Raw genomic sequence first — 14,243 nt, 5'->3', positions numbered from 1 at the left:
ACAGTCATGTGCTTTTGGATATATATTACATTGGAACCACAGGTGAAAATAGCTTCACTATATCGTAACAAAACCATTCAGACTAATACCTAAACCTGTTTAAACTGGTCAGCAAGTCCATACACCTCTTTATAGATTTCTATGTAACTTGATGATTTGTGTGATTTCGATATAATAGTTCTTATCTATTGTACTATAAAAATTTAATTATGAAAGCAAGTCATTGTTTGTTGGTCTACTTTGGTTCTTTGACTTATCTTGTTGTAAATTTGTTGTGTTCTCTTTATTGTTTTTATATTGTATTGTTGAGTTATCATAATTTGCTTGTATTTATGTTTACTCAGTGTGATCAATCTTAACATATCACAGTATTATTCGATCATGTCCATGTGCTGAACATCACTTGGTTTTGATAAGAGTTAATTATTTACCTGGTAGACCTGGATTGCCCGGATCACCAGGTTTTCCTATTCCTTGGTTTCCCTTTGGCCCAATTTCACCAGCATATCCTGTAAAAACAAGGTTAATAATATCAGATATGACACTATTCTAAAATAACAACAAAAAAGTAGTTCCTGATTGCAATCTGTTTTTCAGATTTATAAACATAAAGTTAAATTATATAAAATGTATACATTGTGTAGGGTGTCTCTTATTATAACAGAAACCATATCGAACACTTTAAGCAAGTCCTTGAAACTGCATCAGATGACATCAAAGATAATAATAAGAAATGCCATACACACTGTGTCAACTTATAATACATACTAATCAAGTTTACCATTAGTGCATCATGGTTACCTTTAATTCCAGGGATACCAGGAAGGCCAGGTGAACCCCTACGCCCCGGTAAACCATTTGAACCAGGTAGGCCAGAAAATCCTCTGGAGCCCTGGGGCCCGATAGGCCCAGGTGACCCAGGCGAACCTTTTAGTGTTTGACAAACATCACAGCTTCTAGTCCTTCCATTATGTAAGAAGGAGGGCAATTGAGCTACAGTTTAATAGACAACAAGAAGAAAGAAAGATTATATATATATATATATATATATATATATATATATATATATATATATATATGTGTGTGTGTGTGTGTGTGTGTGTGTGAGAGTGTGTGTTAACATATACAATAGAGCGCTATTTGCATAGCTTTAACTCATGAGTTACAACTATCTGGGAGACACTAGAACCAATAAGGATAGAATAGACCTTTTCATAGTTGCCCATAATGAGGTCAGAAATCAAAATGAAGTGGAGATTATTGTTCTGTTACAATGTTTTACTAAGTAAATTAACTCTCAAGGGACAGACAAGTGTGGTTTGATACTTTACACCTTTAATTGGGTTTGTTGTTGATTAATGGCCAATTTATGGCATAGCAATATTTCTAAAGAATCCTGCTTCCCTAATGGTTTTCTGAGCAATTATATCAAGATCAGATATTTTACACAACTCATTTAACCTCTTATGAAGTACAGTCATTATTTAATTGTAGCCCTGCACAGTAGTTGCTGACTTGACTGGTTAGTTACACCAGAACCCCATTGCACACAAGGTATTACAGACAATTGTGAAATCCTGAATAAGTTGTACGTTTTCCTTTATATAGCACAAATATTATCGGACTAGTTATGTTTAGGAAACATTAAACAGGCTATCATATTATAGTTCATATTATAATAAAAGTTTTACTATTGCATTATAATAATTTTCCATGTTTAAGAAATATACAGAGGGATTATGAGAGACTGTCTTAGCAGTAGTTGACACTCAGGTGTACTGTAAATGTTTCCCAAACCATAAAATTGAGCTTACTTCTTAGGACATCCAAGCAAATCTGTCGAATGAATTCTTCTGAAAGCTCTCTTCCCTGTTAATATAAAGTATAATTTAGATTTACCTTACCATACACTCAAGAACTACAAAGGAAGAAATAAATACAGAAGAAAAAGAATATTAGCAAGCAAGATTTGTTTTTATGGTCACTATTGAGAGTCAGTATATGTATGACTACATTACATGTATGTGTTTGACTAGTGATAGCTATACAATTTATATATTTTTAGTAAGTGTGACAGGGCGAGGAGCCCTGTGCATTATTTGTTTGATAATGTTTTAGAACAGGGTCTCCCCCTTCACCCCTGTGTTATTTTGTATTTGTTTATTATGATTTATTATTTATTTAAATGACAGCAAATGTAATTTAAAAAACCTTGTGCAGAAGGTGGCCATCTCCTGAATTAATTAGGTGATTAATTTGTTGCTAATTGGGAGATGGTCACCTGCATAAAAGCCTGCAGCTCTCTGCACTCAGAGTGGGTATTCGGAGCAGGAATGGGAGGTTTATATTCCCTTTCTTTTCTTACAACAGTTTCTAAGAGTCGCAGTGCTGAACTCTTTGATATACGGTGCATTTCGTTCTCTTCAACCAGCAAGACAATTAAAAACTCATGGACTTCTGATCCAGGCAGGGCTTTGCTGAGGAAGATGAGTTGATCCTAGGTTATCCCCTAAACAGCAACACCGCAGAGAGACCTACACTAGCTTCTGCTCCCCATTGACAGCCCAAAATACCTCACACCCACTCTCTGAACTTCCTGTCTGGATCAGGATTCTGCAGTCTCTTATTAGCCAAAATATTGTGCATACAACCAAAACAGACATGCACTTAAACAAATAACATTCATACAGCTCCTGCATTACAACTAAAATGTATTACTTTTCTTGCTAATTCTTAAATACAGTCGGGGCTGCCTAATCGGGATACTGATAATGCTGCTTAAATGGGATAAAACTCAGGGAGATGGTTCTTCCCAGTGGTATTTATGTTGTTTAATAAGAATGTAATTTCATTTAATTGGGATACTTTATTTTCAAATGATGAATGGAGATCGCTTTTCAGAGCAAGACAAGTCGTGTATAATGAGTACATGATTACGCTGTGACTTGCGTAAACCATGTTGAACTCTTGAAGAAGAAGGAGTCTCATGTGGTTTCTAAGGCAGCTGTTGCAAAGAAAGTTGGTGTGTCAACATGGCAGCTGCTATTTACTTTGTTTAAGAGTAAGAAATAACATTGACAAAAATGACATGTTTCATTATTGAGAGTAGCATTTATTCGAGGGCAGCAGCTATTACAAATCTGATATCTGAGTGCGCTGCTTATTCAAGGGCTGCGGTAATTCAAAGTAATATGGTAATTCTTATTGAGTTTAAACTTTGTTCCCTGTGAACAAAGAGCCTTTTTGATTAACTATACAGGTATTAGAATTAATATTGAATACAATCCATTTCTACACAAGTAACCTATAGCTGTCTTTAGATTAGTTTTAATTTTTTTTTTTTTTTTTTTTTTTTTTTTTCCATCACTTCCACCTAGTGCAGCGGTTCTCAACCTGGGATCCGCGGACCAGTGAGTAAACTCCAGGTGGTCCGCCAAACTCCCAAAATTCGGTTAAAGCAGTTCTTGCATAAGCCCATTTCTACACAATGACATATTATACTACTACAATATGTATTACTATGAAACACAACAATCAGCTTTAACCACATTATATATATATAATAAGATATGTATATAGTCTGCATTTGCCCCACCCTTATCCGTTGTCTTGTAGTACATGTGTTTATAATTTATATTAGCTCCCAGTGATGCAACACCAAGCATTGCCTTCAAAGCCACCATTAACTGAAACAGCTTTTCATGTGAAACAAATACTAGCTCAATAACTGTTATACATTATGAAGGCACATTTGTCTTCTCAAAATTACAGATTTCTTTTTTTAGCCAGTAATAGTATTCACATAAATGCACATCTTTCTAATCTGTGCCCTAATTCTACTGCTTGTTTTCAATGTTCAGGGGGAAAAAAAAGCACTCCAGCCTTTTCACTCCGCATAAAAGTAGTGAACTGCATTCAATATTCCTAACTCGGTTGGAATGACTACATTAAAAATAAATAAATAAATCAAACATTAAAACCACAGTTTTTGCAACTTTCCTTTTCAACAGTATAATATGTGCTATAGTGCAATTGCCATGTAATGGATATAGAATATTCATATTACAAGTTTTTGGAGAGGTTAACTACATAAAGAAAAGCCTGGACCTTTGAGAGTGGAGTCTAGCCTCTAAGTCCAGTTAAACCAAAGTCTGTTGGAGAAGCTGACTGGCCATGTGCTCAGCACAGAGGTAACCAGACCAAGTGAGCCAGAATTGAATGATGGTTTCATTGGAAGTGAAGTAAGTGAAGCAAAGAATTACTTACTAACGCCTACGGTTTAAACAAAGCAACTGAGTAGTTGCAAAGAGACTGCAAAACCCCCCCACTCAAGAGCAAACCAACCAAGTGCATGTCAGGTATACCCTGTTGAATGTATATAGTGTAAATAGTGGTCTGTGTGAACTGTATAATCAAGGGTATGGTACACCAGAGCCTTACACAACTACCATTGTAGGTAAGGGTACTCTGGTGGAGGTAATGGTGTCAGACTGGCGGTACTAAATTTCACACAGACAGTTTAAAGTCTACCACTAGTTGGTAGTGAAGATTTGAGTTGTTTTATTTCTGTTACCTTCACCTTCTAACAAAATAAATATTGCCAGCAGCTGATGTTCAGCAATTACAGTTGTGGACATTGTAATCATTTACACCACCTCATCCATCCTGTTACACTGTATATCTCTCCAGTTCTGGAAAATGGAATTGATTATGTGACAAGGCTTTTGATTGAATCTATACCTAAAAAAAAACAATAATTCAGTGTAATTATATGAATTACACAGAAAGAAGGAACATACTTACAGGTCTCCCTTCTATTCCTGGTGATCCAGAAGGCCCCGTAGCTCCATTTAATCCTCTTGGACCTCGAGGTCCTACCATGCCAGGCTGACCATGTTCTCCTCTATGGCCATCTTGACCTCTTATGCCAGGTTCTCCATGTTCACCTTTCTATTAGAAATAGAAATAGAATGCAATGTCTCAAGTAAGTAAAAAGAACATCTATATTTGTGCGTTTCCCGTGGTACACTTAACAAAACCAAAAAAAAAAAAAAAAAAAACACCCTACTTCATACTGTTTTATTATATGGTTGTAGGCAGGAATGCTAGGAATCTGTTTGATGCGAAATAATGTAAAAAAATAAACAGATTTTCTATCTTGTCCGACAATTAGCTTTACACTTACACGCTTAAACATGCATGTCCAATATAAGTATATTTTAATCACGGAAAAACACCAATTATAATTTTTTTGTTTAAGAATTTTTGTTTAAAAAAAAATGTCATTCCTAGTTATCACAAATGAACTATACACTTTAAACATTAAATTTGTGAAATGACAAGGAATATAACTATTTACAGTAATGAAAACAGATATGCTGCTATGAACCACATATTAGATCCTAATGGAAAAAAAACACTCACCACTCCTTTTAATCCTGATGGTCCCGCTACACCCTGGAAAATGGCACAGCCAAAAATGTTATTTAGTAGTAGAATAATTTTGAATCTTTGACAAAATAAATGAGAGAGCCACTGCATTATACAATATTTGTATTATTACATCTTGCACAGCCATTCACATATTTTTAAGAATCAATGTAATATTATTTTGTGCAAATCAATGTTACGTAGATATCTGAATTTTGACATTCAAAGAATATTAGGATTTCCCCCACAAAAAAAAAAACCTAAAATAAGCAACATTCAATCTACAATTTTTACGAATCAATATGTGTATAGAAATAGTTATTATTATTATACTTCATATTTTGTGTTTTTATCCTGTGTCAGTTACCTGATTTCCTGGTCTTCCTGGCTCTCCCTTTCCTCCCACAATGCCCTACAAATATTAAACACATACTGAATACTGAAAGCTTTTGTTTGATCTTATAGCCACTTCAAACCAATATGACCTTTGAACTCTGCCACCCCCATGTTCTTTACATGTATATAGCCAGAGAGGAAGTGGGGCTGGCTTGGTTGGTGATCACTTATATTAATGTTGATAAGTGTCAATGCTACTAATACAATGGAAGAAAAGCATTGCAGAGGAGCTGGAAGCTGAGTTGAGTGATATAAAAAGATATTTAGACACTATATAATTAAATAAATTTGAAATTGAAATGGCATAGGAGGTGCCAGCTAGGGTAGTACTGTATACTGAATTATATGTTTGAATACCATGGAAATCCTCAGATGTAATTAAACCAAACAACAACCCTTTTCCATAAATTTTGTGCAGGTTATTACCGATTGATGAAAGGGAAAAACAGTTGCAACAACATCTTGTACATACAGCCAGAATCCCTCTTCACCTGGGAGCTGTGTAGGAAAGCAACCCTTCCAAAATGTTTTCTGTGGTGCAAACACTTACATGCTGGCTTCATGGAAAATATTCAGCCACCTGTGAGTCTGTTTATTTTGCCAGTGGCATTAGCATTACCTTAGAATGGTTTTAATGTGATTTTTCCGCTTATGTCATGTCAGAGTGTAATATATCGCTTCCAAATGACTTGATATTTTTAAATATTAATATTTTTGTACATCATGCCCACTTTTTTTCAATAGTACATTACAAAAGTAGAAACTGGAAAAAAAGGGACTGATATGCCTGGCCTGAGGCGTATTTATGCTAAAATTGTAGAGTTTAATGAAAAGTTAAAATTAAAATACATTTGGGCCATACGGTATAGCAAAATAAATATAAAATAAATGTACTGTTAATCACATAGCAAAGCAAAATAATAGCACAGTCTCTTGAAAAAACATAGGTAGCCCATTAGTTAGGTAGATTCAGTTCAATGATGTGCTGTGTATATGTATTGTATATTTAGCACGCACCATTTTTGATCTCATACTCACTATAGAAGTCTACTTTGAAATATTTCGTTTATCGTACAGCATTCTGCCTACTATGTCGTTGTTCAACTCCTATCTCCTATCTGAACCCTCAGCAACAGGTTTTTTGGTTGTTGTGTTTTTTTGTTTTTTTACCACTGTTATTTCTCTATCACTTGTTGTCTTTTAAAATAAAACCTATTGCAAAAAACTACATCGTACAGGTTGGCTCTGGAGGAAGATGAACAAGGAGGTTGTTGAGATATCTTCAGTAGTCTGTGTGGGCTTTTATGAAATTCTGAAACAGGTGGCAGATATACAGTAGATATCAGGCGTGCCCCCAGAAATCTTTCACATGCTATGCATAACTGAACCACACCAACATCCCATCTCATTACAATAACAACTCTGCATCAACATGCTGTAAAGTGTTTCAGCCAATCGGAGTGGTGCATTTCTGTTCTTTCCTGAGTTGCCCTTTCTAAAAATGAATAAACACAGAGCGTTAACATAGAGACAGAACAGCAACTACAGTGACACAATAGTCCACAACAACAATAAAAGCTACAAAAAAACTCTGAAATACAGACTTAAACTAGAGGAAAAACTAGCTCACAAATCTTTATGCTGGTTCCTATTCTAATAAGTTTACTCTCTCAAACACTGCAACTAATCATACTCATCCCCTAAGCATGGGGTATAAACTTTTTTTTTTTTTTTTTGGTTACACGTGACAGAACAGGCAGTTTAAAAAAATTAAACATCAATAACAACAATAATAATAATAATATAAGGAATACAATCTTAGTAAGATAAATGACAAGACTGAATGTGGATACAATTACAGTCTTTTTGCACACCTTAGTGTACTTTATTTGTTATAATTAGTTATAGCCATTTGCAATAGCTTGAAAAAGTAGCACATATGGCCATTTCCCTTCCCTTATTTTTTGCCACTAACTTTGTTTTGTTTCTGTCAAGTCTGTTTGGTTACCGTAATAAATTGAACTCTCTTATTTGTGTCGTGTTAATACCTGTCTTTGCTTCCCAGTACATCGTAATGTTGTCGAGTTGCTATACTGGTATTTGATGAATTTTCCTGTTTTCTCCATTCTCTTCCAGTTACGCTTTTACCAACAGTTTTACTAAATGTATATCACTTAACATCTTTTTCTTGTAGCAACATTTTCCTGATTTTCAACAAACATGTTTTTATCAGTAACGTTTTGAAATCTGGTTGTCATTTTCATTAACTGCCAGTTTGTGTGCTGTTGTGAAGTCAGTTTAGGTCTGGGGGTAACTTACCCTCTAATTTTAACACTAAGAGAGTAAAATGTATTTTCAGGGGGTAAAATGCAACATTACCTTGGTTATGAGTAATCTCGATAAATATTGTACAATCTTGAATGTCAATGGGGTAGGAATTAAAAGAGCCTTGATTTTAACTGCAATGTTACTTTGAACTACTTTACAAAAACATAGTATTAAAATAAAATCAGAGACAACAGCTATTCTTCTTCAAAACAGAAACAGATCATATATGTGAAGATAAGCACAGAAACAGAACTTATATTTTACCATTAAATTCTTAAACTCAGTGAACATGTTAAAATTTCAGTATAAAGCCATATAGATAGGAAATGCATTAATAAGTTATAAAACAGTTTGTTTAATATTACAAGCACCCTTTTTTAGCGGTTGCCTCTAACTATGGCTCCAGTTGGATTTGGACTGGGGTGTTTAGCTTCAAATTTCTTATTCTTACTGTAATTGGCTGCAAAGACAACCATGCTAGCCAGAGATTGGATAATGTTTTGTTGGGTGGGTTTTTATTGTGCACAGTTTCCTAGTAACTGAAAAGATTATATTCTGGGAGATATAGTTGTTAGTGAATGTTTTAGGGGAGGCAGACAAACTCTGCAGCAAAATTGCTATGCACATTTTTCCACATTTATTAAAATTGACTGCGTAGTTGGGAATTTTGCTATTTTACCGTTCCTTTTTTTCTGTATGCCACAAGCTGTAAAACAGAAAAAACACAACGTGTTGGGGTTTAAAGCTGTATGTAAGTTTATGTCAGGATGTGCTACAAATAAAGTTTGCATTGCACATGCTGGGAATAAATGTATATGTGTCTCACACACATAGGGCTACGTGTTTGAATGAACCTGGAAACAAATAAAAATAAAAAGTGTTTCCAGCCATTTTATTGTCCTTGTGTCTTGTGATGCTGGACTACATCTACAAGAGAAATTTGCTGGACCCATATCCTAAACTCAGTAGTACTGACTTGTGTCTGCTTTTGACTGTGCCTGACACAGTAGCGTCAGGGGAGAGAAGCTTTTCTCGTTGGAACATGAAATTAATAAAAAAAAAAAAATAAAAAAAAAAATAACTATTTACTTTCTACAATGTCGCAGGAATGTTTGACCGGACTAGAGTTTTTTTTGCGATTGCTGTGTATTAAAAGTCATGATATCATAGCATAGCATTACAGGCAAGAATAGATAATAGGGGCCCTAGAATCAAGCTTTGCATGGGGCCACTTGTTGCCCAATCATATGATGATGTGAATGGTAAACCACGCTGTTTATAAAACCAAAATGGCCAGGAAACGCCCTTTGGGGTCGTGCCACTTTAACACGCACTTCCTAAAAAATGAATAAAGTGCCTGACAAAATGGTAAAGGTCATTGTGAACATTGTAAACAGCTGTTGAAAGTCTTTTGTCATTTGTTCTCTGAACTTCCAATTGAATAACCTTCATTTGTTTATTTTCCTTTATTAAACAATACCTGGATTCCTGTTTCACCTTGATTGCCCTTGTCACCCTGAAAAGTAATAATTAGAATAAGTGTTATTTATTATCATATATTGTTATTAACATTACATATAATACTGTTTTAGAACTGATATAATCTAAAACTTATGACATTATATTACAGTAAATGAATATGTGTGCCCGGGAGCACATACGGTAATAGCAGAAAGCAGCTCTTTATTTTAAAACACACTGGGGTTCATTTAATTATCTAAAAAGTGGACCTTTTTTTCTGCTACACCCTGAAAGTTGTTCTCATGCATACTGGTCAGAAAGAAAGGCTGACCACATGATAGATTTCAGTGCTTTATGCATGCACATGATAAAGTGAGACACTGATTTTATGTAGGGAATGTAGGAACCTGTTTGTTTTTGTAAGGGAGTATCTGCCACTCTAATTAACTTAGCAGCTTTTTATCTTTTGTAGTTTATGGTCATTTGCAAATTTGGACAAGTAATCTGAAAGACTGGCTGAGAAGTATAGCCTTGATTCTAGAGATCTGGGACAAATTGTGTCCACCAGCTGTCATTATCAATTTAGTTAATATTTGTCCAGGATTATATATATTATATATATATATATATATATATAATATTATATATATATATATTATATATATATATATATATATATATATATATATATATATATATATATAAAAAATTAAAATCTTTAACAACTTAAAAAGCATACAAAATCCATTTATTTGTGAATTGAAAATAGATGTAGTTCCTCAATTGATCTTTAGTTCCCTGTGTTTTATTGTAAAAATTACCTTATCTTTAATTGTTTCTATCTAGTTGTCTTTGAATTACAAACGGTTTGTAGATAACAGTATTATTTCAAAGTATTTTTTTTTTTTTATTACATTTGAGTCATATGCATTTCCTAGCAGTGAATGATACTGGACACATTTCTTCATTTTGTCAGGCAGTATTTGCTTATTTCTTTGTTGTTTTTCAAAGACTGATTTTAGTTTATAACTATATTAGTATGTGATTTTGCAACAACATACTGTAGACACACTTTGTATGTTATTTGATATGTTGGACTACTGTATAAGGTTTTTTCTTATACAGTACTGAAATCTAACTGTGGCATGCTTCGCTAACAGCTACAGTATAAGTAAATACAGATTAAAGCAGTGGTTGATTTTAAATCGATAAGTACATGAAGTGAATGCATGCATGTATGTATATAACAATGTTTAGCATTATACATTTTTGCGATGCTATAAAAAACAAACAAGTACAGGCTTATTATGAAGCGGTTCTTGCAGTTTCACATTTTAACAGCCGGTAATTGTTGTTTTTTCTCCACATAAACGATACAAATGTGTTTTGGAAAGAAAGAAAATTGTTTTAGTTTTTTATATGTTTAACTAGTTTTCTCCTTTAAACATGTTTTACAGCTAAACTAATGTGACTACATGAACTTAAGTGGAAGGATTTTGATACACCACCAGTAATTGTCCCCTACTTTTGGTTGCAGGCATTAATCATTACATGTTCAGATGTTTTGTACTTAATCAGCTTCACAATCGTGAATTCATGGACACAGTGCCATGCATACTTGTAGTTTGTAAAAGGGTTACTGTGTATAGAACGGTTCTTGTTCATCAGTTGTTTTGCATTATATTATTCAAAAGTGAATATCTCAATCAGAGCTATATTTCAGGAATTTAAGAATACCACAGTTAACAGTAATATCTAGAAAACTTAGCTTGGTCGCTGGGTCACTTGTTGCAAAACCACAGTACCACCTATTGCTACATAGTGTTATTTATCAACTCAGTTTTGAACTATAGACTGCACATGCATGTACATTTTGAAAACACTGTAAACAGCTGAACATATTTTATGCATGGATTTCTCTTCCATCATGTATTGTTGTTTGATCTTCATGTAAATGGAAACAGTTTATTAAATCTTAACAGTGTAACATTTTAAAGACAAGGATATTGTATTATAAGCGCCTAAATACCTTGTGTCCTTTAATCCCAGGCAAACCCGGGTGCCCTTGTTGACCTGCCATTCCTGGTTCACCTGGCCTTCCCTAGATAATAACAACATGTTGCAAATGGAATTTAATGTAAAGCGTACCGATATACAATGACTAGGGAATAAAATGTGTATCATTTATCTGGAACAATACTGAAACGTATTATATGTAGAAAAATAACTGATTTAGTAAATAACTGAATGGTCCCGAAAAGTGTGTGCTGTTTAATGCAACACTTTATCATTTAGTGATGATTGACAAAAACATGCATGTACTCCATTACAGTTCATATTCTAGGAAGCACAGTAATTAGAACAACAGGTATACAAATGTATGCTATGTCTGGAGATGTTTTAATATAATAGTGTTTGATACTATTCGTGAGGTCATTTGTTCTTCTCTTTTTAGTGTTTCTCATTGCCCAGCTAGCTCTGTCTTCATCTACAGCCTGTGTATTATATGGCACGCTATGAAAACTGATCCTCATCTAATCAGACATGTGTACGTGTTCTGGGAGCTGAATGTAAAGTCAGCATGAAGTTTTTTCATGCACCCGAACTTATTTACTAATCTATGTTGGCAGCTGTGTCAGTGATCCTAGACAGCTTCTATGTACCTGCATTCTTCATTAAATAACTGGCTTGCCATACTGATTTTTTTTTTAAAAAGTTAAATTTTACAAGTTACCACAAAACAAACTTACACTAAACACATGCACCATATTGCTGAGTTTCGCATGCAGTGTGGTACTGAACTTTGTGTATAATTTACATTTTATTATAGTTTTTGGTTAACTCCAGTTAACAAAAAAAAAAAAAACATGGCTTTGGCTGTAGAATATAAACCACCAATGTTCCTTTATAAGATTATATTCATCATCATGTTGCTAGAGTATTAAAACAGCAACAGCCTACCTCTATCCCCTGAAGTCCAGGCATGCCTGGCAATCCAGTTCCACCTTTAATGCCCTGTAGAATTACAAAGCAAAAACAAGTATATCTGCATACTACAAAATGGAATATGATGTACAACTATGGCCAAAATGAACAATGCATCTGGTTATTACAATATGGTCTTTCCAGCATCTTTAAGTATATATCAGCCCAATTTCATGCATATTCTGAATCATTTCCAGCTGTATAATTAATAACACTGTTCCAAGTTATTACTATTAACCTAAAACAGTTGTTTCTTGCTTGGCTTCATCTCTGGAGTGTATTTTCTAGGCATACTCAGTTGGATTACAATTGGGTACTTTTGATTGGTAACATCCAAAAACCTTAAGATTCCATTCCATAGTAATTATGTGGCCATAACTGTGGTAATTCACAGTAGACCAATGAACATGCTGTTCTGTAACTCCAACATTTGCACTCATTTAAAAAGATTGATACTAGTGGTGTGCAGAGGTGCATTACTTGTATTTAAAAAAAAGCACTATATGACACACACACAAAAAACAAACATACTCATTACAGATACCTATTTATTATTAGTACTCAGCACACCCCTAGTTAATGGTGCTTCAGTCAGGTTTACATGTATTCCCTATATAGTGCTAACAGTATAAAAGCAATCTATTTTATTACTGCTTGACTGCTTCTGTGACCTCCCATGTGGTAATCTGTGAGCTTATGAAAACATGCATGTCCACCATTTAACTTGTGTATAATGTGCCTTAATAAGTGTAACCCAACACATGTATTGGTACACTAGTTCCAAAAGGTGGTTGTTTACAAACATAGCAGTCAGAAGGCTAAATACTGACTGAATAAGCACAGCGTATTGAGGCTATGTTTTGGTTTAGCTTGGATAGTAAGCACTTAAGACTATAGTTCAATTACAGTGTATCAAGATACCCAAACCTTTATTAACACATTTGCTCATTAATTGTTACCTTTCCAGAAATGATCAATATTACTCTAATGGCAGACTGGCACAATCAGTTATTTGTTGAATGATCAAATAACTAATACTCAATAATCAGTAATCATTTTGAAAAAAAAAAAAGAGAGATAAAATGACAGACTATAAATAGTATAGCTCTTTACCTTAACTCCAGGAATTCCAGATGAACCAGGCAAGCCAGGTAACCCCATCTCTCCCTAAATAAATATAACATGTATTATTCAGTGACAATAAGAGCAATCATATTTTAAAACATTTCATAAATGAGAGACAGACTTTGTAAGTCACATCAATGGCAAAGCAATAACTTCTCGAAGAGATACATTATATTAGTGGAATTATCTTGAGGAATAAGATTTATAATAGCTCACATTGTAGTCATACATTGAGTGTTTATTTTATGTTAGATGACATGAGGAAACTTTCTTCCATTTACTTATTTTGTAATTCCAAAACTTGGTATCACACGCTGACACAACTTGCTACAATCTGGTTAACCAAATGGTACATTGACAGTATTGTGACAGCAGTCTGTCACCATGTCATATGATTGACTTTTCAAATATTTGTAACCATGATACACACTGTATTTATCAATTAAGTATACGTAAGTAAGAGCTGTTTTTTCTGTTATGTTGCTGCTTAAATGATTCAGAGTAACATTTTGAATTAT

At 34.0% G+C, this 14,243-nt stretch overlaps 1 protein-coding gene across 1 annotated transcript in view; it reads right to left on the bottom strand.

Moving 5' to 3' along the window:
* Positions 1-14,243, bottom strand: part of LOC121316844 (collagen alpha-1(XXI) chain-like) — an 83,325-nt gene that overhangs the window by 2,916 nt on the left and 66,166 nt on the right. Inside the window, exons 20-29 of the mRNA XM_041252114.1 lie at positions 13,714-13,767; positions 12,577-12,630; positions 11,645-11,716; positions 9,635-9,670; positions 5,798-5,842; positions 5,425-5,457; positions 4,804-4,950; positions 1,815-1,869; positions 802-993; positions 432-509 (exon numbers count right to left, since the gene is read on the bottom strand). Of these exons, the coding sequence (XP_041108048.1) occupies positions 432-509; positions 802-993; positions 1,815-1,869; positions 4,804-4,950; positions 5,425-5,457; positions 5,798-5,842; positions 9,635-9,670; positions 11,645-11,716; positions 12,577-12,630; positions 13,714-13,767 (766 nt within the window). The remainder of the gene's footprint in view (positions 1-431; positions 510-801; positions 994-1,814; positions 1,870-4,803; positions 4,951-5,424; positions 5,458-5,797; positions 5,843-9,634; positions 9,671-11,644; positions 11,717-12,576; positions 12,631-13,713; positions 13,768-14,243) is intronic.

The sequence above is a fragment of the Polyodon spathula genome, chromosome 6 (assembly GCF_017654505.1).
Source record: "Polyodon spathula isolate WHYD16114869_AA chromosome 6, ASM1765450v1, whole genome shotgun sequence".
Taxonomy (NCBI): Eukaryota; Metazoa; Chordata; class Actinopteri; order Acipenseriformes; family Polyodontidae; genus Polyodon; species Polyodon spathula.
This window is presented reverse-complemented; position numbering and strand designations above follow the sequence as displayed.